Source organism: Carcharodon carcharias, chromosome 5 (genome assembly GCF_017639515.1).
Source record: "Carcharodon carcharias isolate sCarCar2 chromosome 5, sCarCar2.pri, whole genome shotgun sequence".
Classification (NCBI taxonomy): domain Eukaryota; kingdom Metazoa; phylum Chordata; class Chondrichthyes; order Lamniformes; family Lamnidae; genus Carcharodon; species Carcharodon carcharias.
This window is the reverse complement of record NC_054471.1, coordinates 25,277,985-25,290,173: the sequence shown is the minus strand read 5'-3', so window position 1 is coordinate 25,290,173 and position 12,189 is coordinate 25,277,985. Positions and strand designations below refer to the sequence as shown.

General features: G+C 44.7%; 1 protein-coding gene across 1 annotated transcript in view; it reads right to left on the bottom strand.

Annotated features, from left to right (window-relative positions):
* LOC121277667 (serine/threonine-protein kinase MRCK alpha-like) overlaps positions 1-12,189 on the bottom strand; it is a 715,733-nt gene that overhangs the window by 251,556 nt on the left and 451,988 nt on the right. The window contains exons 13-14 of the mRNA XM_041187269.1: positions 6,136-6,378; positions 3,522-3,632 (exon numbers count right to left, since the gene is read on the bottom strand). Coding sequence (XP_041043203.1) covers positions 3,522-3,632; positions 6,136-6,378 — 354 coding nt within the window. The remainder of the gene's footprint in view (positions 1-3,521; positions 3,633-6,135; positions 6,379-12,189) is intronic.

Here is a 12,189-nt window from a genome sequence, read left to right as displayed (position 1 = left end):
TGGTCAATTCTTCGATGCTGGGGATATTGGCCTGAGTGAGAACACTGACGTTAATGCGCCCATCCTGCCAATGGATTTGTAGGATCTTGTGGAGACAGCGCTGGTGGTACCTCCAGAGTTTTGAGGTGCCAGCTGTATATAGTCCAAGTCTCTGAGCCATATAGGATGGTGGGTATCACTACTGCTCTGTGGACAATAAGCTTGGTGCTGGGTTTGAGGTTCAGGTCTTCAAACCCTCTCTTCCTCAAGCGGCCGAAGGCTGCGCTGGCACACCGAAGGCTGTGTTGAACCTCATCGTCGATGTCTGCCCTTGTTGACAGTAGGCTTCCAAGGTATAGAAAGTGGCTCACATTGTCCAAGGTCTCGTCGTGGATTTTGATAACCGGGGGGAGCGCGGTGTGGAGGGGGCAGGTTGGCAGAGGGCTTACTGATGTATAATGTAAGGCCCGTGCCCTCATACGTCTCGGTGAAAGTGATGACAATGACTTGGAGCTCGGCCTCTGAGTGTGCGCAGAAGCAAGCATCATTTGCATACTGTAGTTCAACGACAGAGGTTGGGACGACCTTGGATCTGGCCTGTAGGCAGCGGAGGTTGAACAGGTTCCTGCTTGTTCTGTAGTTTAGCTCCACTCCAGTGGGGAGCTTGCTGAGGGTGAGATGGCACATTGCAGCAAGGAAGATCGAGAAGAGCATTGGTATGATGACACAGCCTTGCTTGACCCTGGTCCGAATGTGGATTGAGTCTGCAGTGGATCAATTGGTCAGGATCATGGCTTGCATGTCATCGCAGAGCAGACAGAAGGTGGTGACAAGCTTTTGGGGACAGCCGAATCAGAGGAGGATGCTCCATAATCCTTTGCAGTTGAGAATGTCGAAGGCTTGTGTGAGGTCAAAGTAGGCCATGTACAAGGATTGGTCTTGTTCCCTACATTTCTCTTGCAGTTGCCATGCGGTGAACATCATGTCTGTTGTCTCTTAGTGGCCAGAATCCACATTGCGGCTCTGGGAGAAGCTCTTCAGCCACAGGGAGAAGGCGATTGAGGAGAATTCTTGCGATGACCTTCCCTATGGTCGACAGCAGAGAGATTCTTCTATAGTTACTGCAGTCGGACTTGTCACCTTTCTTGAAGATGGTCACGAATACACCATCTCTGGGATCTGCTGACATGCTCTCCTTCCAGATAAGAGAGATGAGGCCATGTATTCACACCAATAGTACTTCTCCGCCATGCTTTAGTGTATCAGCGAAGATTCCATCTACTCCTGATGCCTTTAGCTGTCAAATGACCTTTTCTGCCTCATGCCGTGTTGGGGTTATGTTGAGATGGTGGTGAGAAGCTTGCTGTGGGACGGAGTTGAGGACACTTGCGTTGAAGACAGCGTGTCTGTTAAGATCATCCTCAAAGTGCTCCTTCCAGCAGGCGCTGACTGCCTCTCTATCCTTGATGAGCACCTCTCTGTTCTTGGCCAGCAATGGTGTGGGGCCTTGGGTGCTTGGGCTGTAGGTGGTCTTGCCTGCGCTAAAGAAACCTCGCACACCATGGTAGTTGGCTAACTGTTGGAACTCTTGCACTTTCTCCACCCACCATCTATTCTTGAGTTGCAGGTTTTTTGTGGACCTCAGCCATCAGCCGTCCGTAGAGCTGCTTTCTTGCTCTCAAGTTGGGTTGCTGTTTCAGGTTCAGAAATGCCTCGCGCTTGCGGTTTATCATCTCCTGGATCTCTTGGTCACTCTCATCGAACCAGTTTTGGTGTTTCCTAGTCAAGTGACCAAGCGTCTCTTCACAGGTGCTGATGATGGACGCCTTGAGGGCAGACCAGGCGCTGTGGACACTGCATCTCTCCGTCACCAGGAGTTGCCAGGTTGGCAGTGAGGCGCTGGCTGAATAGGGCTCTCTCATCAGGGCCCTTGAGCTGATTTTCCTGCAGCATTGTTTCTGTTGCCATTGCTGCTTTGGGGCTACATTGATGTTGATGACAGAGCAAATTAGGCAGTGGTCCATCCATCAGTCGTCAGCTCCTGTCATAGTGTGGGTCATATGCATGTCCTTGCAGTCCCTCAGCCAGACAATGATGTAGTTGAGCAGGTGCCAGTGCTTGCAGCAAGGGTGTTGCCATAAGGCCTTATACTTGTCTCTCTGACAGAGGATCAGCTTATCATCCACTGGGACTCGGGCCAGGGATTGTTCGAGGCTGGAGTAAAATTCCTCTTTGGACTCGTCTGTAGCACTCAGTGTTGAGGTGTACGTGCTGAGGACTGTAGTGCATTGATTCTGGGCTAGGGTGAGCCGAAGGGTCATGAGGCGCTTGTTTATCCTGCAAGGGGTATCTTTGAGATGACCAACTAGTTCGCTTTTAATGTCGAAGCGATCCCGCGGAGGCAGTGACCTTCTGCGGCTTTTACCTTTCCAGAAGAAGGTGTAACCGCCACCTTGTTCCTTGAGCTGGATTTCCCCTACTGCCTGGTCTCACTTAGGGCGGCAATGTCAATGTTGAAATGTCTGAGCTCCCAAGCAATGTCGAAACGTCTGAGCTCCCAGGCAATGTCGAAACGTCTGAGCTCCCAGGCAATGTTGAAACGTCTGAGCTCCCAGGCAATGTCGAAACGTCTGAGCTCCCAGGCAATGACAGCAGTATGCTGTTCCAGTCTGTCGCTGTTGGGGTTGTCCATGTGGGTTCATACGTTCCAGGTCCCTAACTTCATTTTAAGGGGATGGAAAATGCCTGTGCACGTGTTCTTTTAACATGGGGTGGTGGTGCACACCAGCTACCACACAGGCTTCAAGGAGTAAGGCCTTGGTCTAGTAACAAGGTGGGCCAAGGCGACTGGAGACCAGGCTCTGCTGTGTGGGCCTAGGACATACAGACACACATACTCCTACTGTCCTCTTTTCTCCTTCCCACAGGACCGCTCTCTCTGGGATTCATAAAGACCAGTGGCTTCCTCATGATCTCGCTGTTGGCCCGAGGAGAGCGGTGAGAGCTAAAAATAGTGAGGCTTCCGCTAGGAGAGCGGGTGGCAAATAGAGGGGCAGTCGGACCCGGAGGCAGGAATCACCACCTGATGGTTACTGCCCGGAGCGGAAATGACTGGATTGCTCTCAAGAGCTGGCAGGGATTCAATGGGCTGAATGGCCTCCTTTCTGATATCTGAATCAAAGGGTTAGATTACAAGTTGATTATACAAGAAAGTCATGGAGTCATTATGGCAGAAAGGAGGCCACACTGATTCCAAAAAAAAAACATCAATACGCTTCCTCTCTTATTGCCTTTAAGTCCCCACATCCTCTTCTATTCTGCCAAGAAGAGTCATGAACACCTTTCCTCACTTTCTCTCTCAGTGTTATTCTGCAATTCACTGACATGTGCCTGGGGCTGAGCTGTCATATTTTACCATTTCTCTTTGGGAAACATCGAGCCATCTCTCAGTGTCTCATCATTCTTCGCTGCTGCTACTAGAATCAGAGACAAACCAGTGCAAGGAATTAAACATGTTTTTAATTTTCATATCAGCTTCTCACCTTGAGCCCCTCGAGCTCATCCTCCAGTTGCTTTGAGTACTGTTCACTCCGCTCTCGCAGTTTTCGTTCCTTGGATGCTTCTGCTGTTGATTGTTCCATCTGCACATCCAACTGGTTGGGGAAAATATATACCATGAATAATACACAAGGTACATAACAGCCATGGAGATAACCAAATTAAAAACAGAACTGTCAAACCATCAAATCCTCTCAGCACTGACAGCCTTCACGAGTTTTAGTAACATACAACCTGAACAGTCTCAATCGAGACCTAACTTTGAATATTTTCTTAAATTTATACATTCAAATTAGTTAGTTGATAATTGTATAGCGGTCTCTGTATCAAGTTCAAGAAAGGTTGCAAGCATTTTAAAAATAAATGCTAAAATACTCAACAGGTCAGACAACACTAAGGAGAAAGGAAAGTAGGGCCTGAAATACTATATTCCCTCTGTACATTGTAATGATTGTATACTTGTGTTCTGGAGCAAAGTTTGAACCCACAGTCTTCTGACACAAGCAAGGAGTGCTCCCAGATCAGATATACCACAAACCATAGGAAAGCTTCCTCCTGTATGCCCCAAATAAAGCACATCAAATCCAACTGAAAACCATTCTTTATTTCACACCTGAGTAACATTTTCATTCCCAAAACCTGCCATCATGAGGGAATTTGTTAGTTCAGTATCATGTGCTTTAGGCTCATGTTTCAGAAGTTGAACTTGGTTCATACCTGAAGTTAGCAGAGAGGAGAGATTTGATTCAAATTCAGGTGTGAAATCACTAACTGCTAACAGTGCAATATCTATACAATCACAATCATCCTATCCATTCTATCCAGGCCCCTCATAATTTTTTACATCTTAATTAAATCTCTCCTCAAATTCCTCTGTTCCAAAGAAAACAAACCTAGCTTCAGCAATTTTTCCTCATAGCTAAAATGCTTCAATTTTGTCAACATCTCCATAAATCTCTGCTGTACCATCTCCATTGTGATCTCATCCTTTGTGTAATGCAGTGACCAGAAATGTACTACAATCTTACCCAATAATTACTGTGTATTTCTGAAAAGAGAGGCATGTTGCCGAAACTTATTGTCTTGCACTCATCAGGACAAGCGCAAGAATGTCAACTTTCAAACAATCACAATTTATACCACAGGAGAAAAGGATGCTGATTGGTTGGAAAGTCAACTCCGATTGGTCGAGATGTTGCCAAAGACAACGCAACAAGGAATTAAGGGCTCCCCAACCTCCTGGTAATTCAAAAAAGATGCAAGGTTTGACCATATTCCTTTTGTTTGCAGAGAACTGGTCCCTGCATATGAATGTATATTGCTTTCAGCAAGTGTAAATGAGCCATTTTACAAACTCAACTGTTTATCTTAAATTGTTGTTAGAGTAGCAATTAGCACATTCAGGATCGTTCAGCAAGTGTTACCCAATCATGGAATCACATCCAACAGTAGACATTTTATTTTGGGTTTTTCAAAGTGAGGTCTGGTTGAGTACAGTCTGTACTCTGTCTATTGTGAACAACCAAACCATGATATTTGATTTAGTAAGCCAATTGTGAATTTTCAGTCTGGAAATTCTTCAGCAGGGCGATGGGTCCCTACACAACTCAGACATGTGCTAGACTGTTCAAGGTGCTATCTTTTGGATGAGATTTAAACTTCTACCGACCAACCTCCCACCCCAAAAATGTAACATAATGGGGAGATGATGAGAAAGTGAAATAAAACAGATGTAGCAAAAGCAAAAATTGTAATTTTGTGAAAGATGCTGTTTTATAATAGCTATTGAGCAGTATTTAGGTGCAGGTGACATTCTCTGATACTTGTGCTGCACTCAATATCTAGTCATACTGTGCATGATCATAGTATTTCCTCATCAGTTACGCATATTTTGGTTTCAATTACAAATTACTAACTGCATCGAAGAGATGATCCACCAACACCAGACTCGACAGCTAGAACTAGCTGCATAAGTAAGTCGGAGGTTAATACCCCATCAGTGTAATTCACCTCTCTGTAAATAGCCATGAAGGATAGTAAACTTAGATGAACACATTTTGATGATCCAGTGGTTGACTTGGTGAAAGGAGGGAACCTTTCCCATTTTTATGGTGCTGGCCAATGGAGTGCGAGAATTCATGCGTCAGGGAGGAAACGGTCTAGAATTAGCCACGGCCCCCGCTCCAGATGTGCTCTGGTGTTCCTTGCTGGAAAGTGAGCATACTTTTGAAGATAGCATTGAGCTTTGCTGTGAAGTCCACCAGCAGGCAAACTGCCTGCCAATACTCACTGTTGAGAATCACGGTGAAGAATAGCCACTTGGACGAGGTACTGAACAACTACAGTAGTCTAGCACAAACCCGTGGGAGAAAATTACTTAATGCAGTCAATGGGAAGAAAGCTTAACATTCAAAGACAAATAAAAATCCCATGCAGAGAACAGCTTTCAATCCCACACAAAACCCTTCTGTCCCCTTACAAAACATTTCACCTGTGGTTCCTGAAGAATAGTGCTGTGGAACTTTAATTGAAAGGCAACATGTGGCAAAACCATTAACTTGCCCACAATCCCAATCCAAAGCAGAAAATCAAACCCACATCTTTTTTGGTGCGCTCCATTCTCCGTAGATCCTGGCGCAAACTCTCAGCTTTCTGCATTACCACTTCCATCTCCTCCTCTTTGTCCCGGAGCTGTCGGGAAAGCTTCTGTTTTTGGGAACGCAGGTCTGTGACTTTCTCGTTCATCTCTGAGAACTCCTGCATTGCCAGTTTACGTTGGCTATGGGCATCTTTAAGCTCTTTGGTTTGCAATTTCAACTTTTCATTGGACTCGAGCACGTCCTGCATTGAGGTCACAGTTTGAAGACATTTAAAGATTAATGGGCATTTTAGATTCATTAAGAAAGGAGAACAACAGCACATGGACGCGAGTTAATGTGTCCCAACAGCGTGTGAGAGCAGAATTAACAGATGCACTGTGCTAAGAACCATCTGTGAGTCTGCTATCTTGGAAATGTAAATCCATTCTGTGTAAAAGTGTTTATGATATCATTACATCTAAATGTTCTCCAATATAACTTACATTTGTATTGTGGCCCTCACATAGAAGAAAACCTGTTTTTAATTGATTCTGTTTTCGCATCAACCAACCATTTTTTTTGTTAAAGCTTCCATAAAGCAGTAACACAGTTGATCATCAACCTGAAACCTCAACTGATGCTGCCTGACCTGCTGTGTATTTGCAGCATTTTGTTTTTATTTCAGATTTCCAGAAGCTGTACTATTGTGTTTTTGCCGAAAGGTTTTTGACCTATTTCTCTCTTCATGGACGCTGCCTGACCTGCTAAGTATTTTCACCATTTTCTGCTTCCATTTATGATCCAAGTTGACAGTTTGGTGAGAAGGTGAAAAAATGAAAAGGGTAATTTTTTTGTGTGTACACCAGCTCAAAACTATGCAAAGGTAATACCAGACACAACAATCTTCCAACAATCACCCCCTCAAGACATTGCCCATGATCATGTCAAATCTTCCACTTAAACAACATTCAATTTGACAGGTCAATAGAAAATTAAGTGTCATGTAATGGATAAATCTTCCTGCTGAGAAAAATTCAGGCTTAGGCTCTGACAACATCCCAGCTGTAGTGTTGAAGAACTATGCATCAGAACTAACCTTCCCCAAACCATACCCCAACAAAGTAAATCTATGAATCTAGTATCCAACCGATAATATGGAAGATTAGACCATAAGACATAGGAGCAGAAATTAGGCCACTCGGCCCATCGAGTCTGCTCCGCCATTCAATCATGGCTGATAAGTTTCTCAACCCCATTCTCCCGCCTTCTCCCCTTACCCTTACCAATCAAGAACCTATCTATCTCCGTCTTAAGTACACTCAATGACCTGGCCTCCACAGCCTTCTGTCGCAATGAATTCCACAGATTCACCGCTCTCTAGCTAAAGAAGTTTCTCCTCATCTCTGTTATAAAAGGAGTTACCTTTACTCTGAGGCTGTGCCCTCAGGTCCTAGTCTCTCCTACTAATGGAAACATCTTCCCCACATCCACTCTATCCAGGCCTTTCAGTATTCTGTGAGTTTCAATGAGATCCCCCCTCATCCTTCCAAATTCCATCGCATATAGACCCAGAGTCCACAAACGTTCCTCATATGTTAAGCCTTTCATTCTTGGGATCATTCTCGTGAACCTCATCTGGACCCTCTCCAGGGCCAGCACATCCTTCCTGAGATACGCGGCCCAAAATTGCTCACAATATTCTAAATGTGGTTTGACCAGAGCCTTATAAAGCCTCAGCAGCACATCCCTGCTTTTATATTCTAGTCCTCTTGAAATAAATGCCAACATTGCATTTGCCTTCCTAACTACTGACTCAACCTGCAAGTTAACCTTAAGAGAATCCTGGACTAGGACTCCCAAATCCCTTTGCACTCCAGATTTCTGAATTCTCTCCCCATTTAGAAAACAGGTCTATGCCTCTATTCTTCCTAACAAAGTGCATGACCTCACACTTCCCCATGTTGTATTCCATCTGCCACTTCTTTGCCCATTCTCCTAACCTGCCCAAATCCTTCTGCAGACTCCCCGTCTCCTCAATACTACCTGTCCCTCCACCTATCTTTGTATCATCTGCAAACTTAGGCAGGATGCCCTCAGTTCCTTCATCTAGATCATTAATGTATAAAGTGAAAAGTTATGGTCACAACACTGACCCCTGCGGAACTCCACCAGTCACCGGCTGCCATCCTGAGAAGGACCCCCTTATCCCCACACTCTGCCTCCTGCCAGACAGCCAATCTTCTATCCATGCTAGTACCTTGCCTCAAACCCCATGGGCTCTTATCTTACTGAGCAGCCTCCTGTACGGCATCTTGTCAAAGGCCTTCTGGAAGTCCAAGTAGGTAACATCCATTGGCTCTCCTTTGTCTAACCTACTCATTACCTCCTCAAAGAATTCTAACAGATTTGTCAGGCATGACCCCCCCTTGATGAAACCATGCTGACTTTGCCCGATTTTACCATGAACTTCCAAGTATTCTGAAATCTCATCCTTAATAATGGACTCTAAAATCTTACCAACAACCGAGGTCAGGCTAATCTGCCTGTAATATCCCATCTTTTGCCTCACTCCCTTCTTAAACAGGGGGGCTTACATTAGCGATTTTCCAGTCCTCTGGGACTCTCCCTGACTCCAGTGATTCCTGAAAGATCACCACTAACGCCTCCACTATCTCTTCAGCTATCTCCTTCAGAACTCTGGGGTGTAATCCATCTGGTCCAGGTGATTTATCCACCTTCAGACCTTTCAGTTTTCCTAGCACCTTCTCCTTGGTAATGGCCACCATACTCACCTCTGCCCCGACTCTCTTGAATTTTGGGGATGTCACTCATGTCTTCCACTGTGAAGACTGACGCAAAGTACCTATTCAGTTCCTCCGCCATTTCTTTGTTCCCCACTACTACTTCTCCAATGTCATTTTCCAGCAGCCCAATGTCCACTTTTGCCTCTCTCTTACCCTTTATATATCTAAAAAAACCTCTTGCAATCTTGCTTTATATTACTGGCTAGTTTACCCTCATATTTAATCTTCTCCCTCCTTATTTCTTTTTTAGTTGTCCTCTATTGGTCTTTGTTGGCTTCCCAATCCCCTGGTTTCCCACTGCTCTTTGCCGCATTGTTTGCTTTCTCTTTAGCTTTTATGCTGTCCCTGACTTCCCTTGTCAGCCATGGTTGCCTCGTCCTCCCTTTAGTATGCTTCTTCCTCCTAGGGATGAATTTTTGCTGTGTCTCCCAAATTACTCCCAGAAACTCCTGCCAGTGCTGTTCCCCTTGTTCATTATGTCCAAACCACAAACAGTAGGACAAATCCAACCTGGCCAATTACCACCCCTTCAGTTTATTCCCAATATTAGCCAACTAATGGAAGGAATCCCAATGGTGCCATCAATTAGCTGCTTCCTGAACTACTCGGCATAATAGAATGCAGATGAAAGGATAACTGTAACAAAAAAAGATACTTCACAGATACGATGTGTGTTTGGAGCACAGACTTTGAGAAATGGTCTCTGCGCACCAACAAGTCAACTTCAATAAGCTAATGGATGCTGTAAGATCCTTGATTCACCAATTAAGGACAAAACCTGCATTTACAGTTCTACATACAAGTACAGAGTTCCTGCCTACAACACTGTCACAGAATACTTCACAGTGTGCACAGTGCGTACTTTTGCAGCTCAGCTTCTAACAGAATTTTTTGGATTGATCCAGGGCTTTGAGATGAAGCTGCTGGTCATCCTTCACAAAATTAAAAACAGGCTTGCGTTTATATAGCACCTCCCATGACCACCAGGCATCTCAAAGTACCTTACAACTAACCACATTCCGTTGAAGGGTCATTCGGACTCGAAACATTAACTGTGCTCCTCTCCGCAGATGCTGCCAGACCTGCTGAGTTTTTCCATGAAACTTGTCAATATGTGCATAGCAATCTCCCACAAACAGCAGTGTGATAATGACCAGATATCCTGCATTTTTCGGGTATTGATTGAAGGGTAAATATTGGCCAGGACAACAGAGATAAGTCCCTTGTTCTTCTTCAAAATAACGTCATGGGATCTTTTACATGCGCCTGATAGAATAGACAGGGCCTTGGTTTACTGTCTTAACTGACAGATGGTACGTTCAACAGTGCAGCCCTCACTCAGTACTACCTGGAGTGTTAACCTTAATTTTTGTGCTCAAAGTCCTGGAGTGAGACTTGAACCCACAACCTTCTGACTCAGAGGTGGTGTGCTACCAACTAAACCACGACTGACACTATATATTAGAACACAACCTCAGCTACATCCCTCCAGTTTTGACGCTGCAAGGAGTTGACTGGCCTCATTGACTCCGCTGGTCTGTATCACTTTGTATCCTTCCTTGGAGCAAGTAAACTGACAAACAACACTGCATCACTCCTCCACTTTACCCAGGCTGTTTTTGCAGATTTAGAATCACAGAATCTTTACAGTGCAGAAGGAGGCTATTCTGCACTGGGTCTACGAAAGAGCTTTCCACCTCGTCCCAATGCTCTGCCCAATCCCCTAACTTTGCACATTCTTTCTTTTCAGGTAGCAATCCAATTCCCTTTTGAATACCTCAATCGAACCTGCCTCCACCACCCTTTCAGGGAGTTTGTTCCAGACTTCAACCACCTTCTGGGTGAAAAAACTTTTCCTCACATCACATTCACTCCTTTTGCCAATTATTTTGAATCTGTGCCCTCCAGTTCTTTATGTTCTCTTGAGTGGGAACAGTTTCTCACTATTTACCATGTCCATACACCTCAAGATTTTGAATACCTCTATCAAGTCTCCTCTCAGCCTTCTTTTCTCCAAGGAAAAGTCCCAACCTCTCCAATCTATCCTCATAGCTACAGTTCTATATCCCTGGAATCATTCTTGTGAAGCTTCTCTGTACTCTCTCCAATACCTTCACATCCTTCCTCAAGTATGGTGCACAGAACTGGATGTAGTACTCCAGATGAGGCCTAACTAGTGTCTTATACAAGTTCAACATGACCTCCTTACTCTTGTACTCAATGCCCCTATTAGTAAAGCCCAAGATACTATATGCTTTATTAACTGCTCTCTCAACATGCCCTGCCATCTTCAATGACCTATGTACATATAAACCAGGTCTCTCTTTTCCTGCACCTCCTCTAGAGTCTCTCCCTTTATTTTACACTGTCCCATCGTATTCTTCCTGACAAAATGGATCACCTCACGCTTCTCTGCATTGAACTTCATCTGCCACTTGTCTGCCCAATCCACCGTGTCCATATTTTTTGAAGTTTAAGACTATCCTCGTCACAGTTGACAACATTTTCAATCTTCATATCATCCGCAATTTTTGAAATCATGCCCTGCACACCACAGTCAAGGTCATTAATATATATCAGAAAGAGCAAGGGTCCCAACACTGACCCCTGGGGAACTCCACTACAAACCTACATCCAATCTGAAAACAACCATTTATCACTGCTCTCTGTTTCCTGTCACTCAGCCAATTTCTTATCCAAGTGCCTGCTTTCCCTTTTATTCCATGAGCTAGGATTTTGCACACGAGTCTATTGTGTGGCACTGTATCAAATGCCTTTTGAAAATCCATATATACCACATCGACAGCATTGCCCTCATCAACATCGTCTGTCACCTCCTCAAAAAACTCCAGCAAGTTAGTTAAACATGATTTTCCCTCAATGAATCCATGTTGGCTTTCCTTAATTACCCTGCACTTGTCTCAGTGACTATTGATTTTATCCTGAACTTTAGCTTCTAGAAGTTTCCCTGCCACTGAGTCAAACTGACTGGTCTGTAGTTGCCAGCTTTATCCTTGCACCCCTTTTTGAACAAGGGTGTAACATTTGCAATTCTCCAGTCCTCTGGCACCTCCCCTGTGTCTAAGGAAGACTGGAAGATTATTAGCGCCTCTGAAATTTCCACACTCACTTCCCTCAGTAGCCTTGGATGCCTCTCATCCGGTCCTGGTGCCTTGTCTATTTTAAGTAAAGATAGCCTTTCCAGAACCTCCCCTCCTTCAATTGTAAGTTCTTCTAGTTTACCAGTTACCTCCGCTCTTACCTTGGCC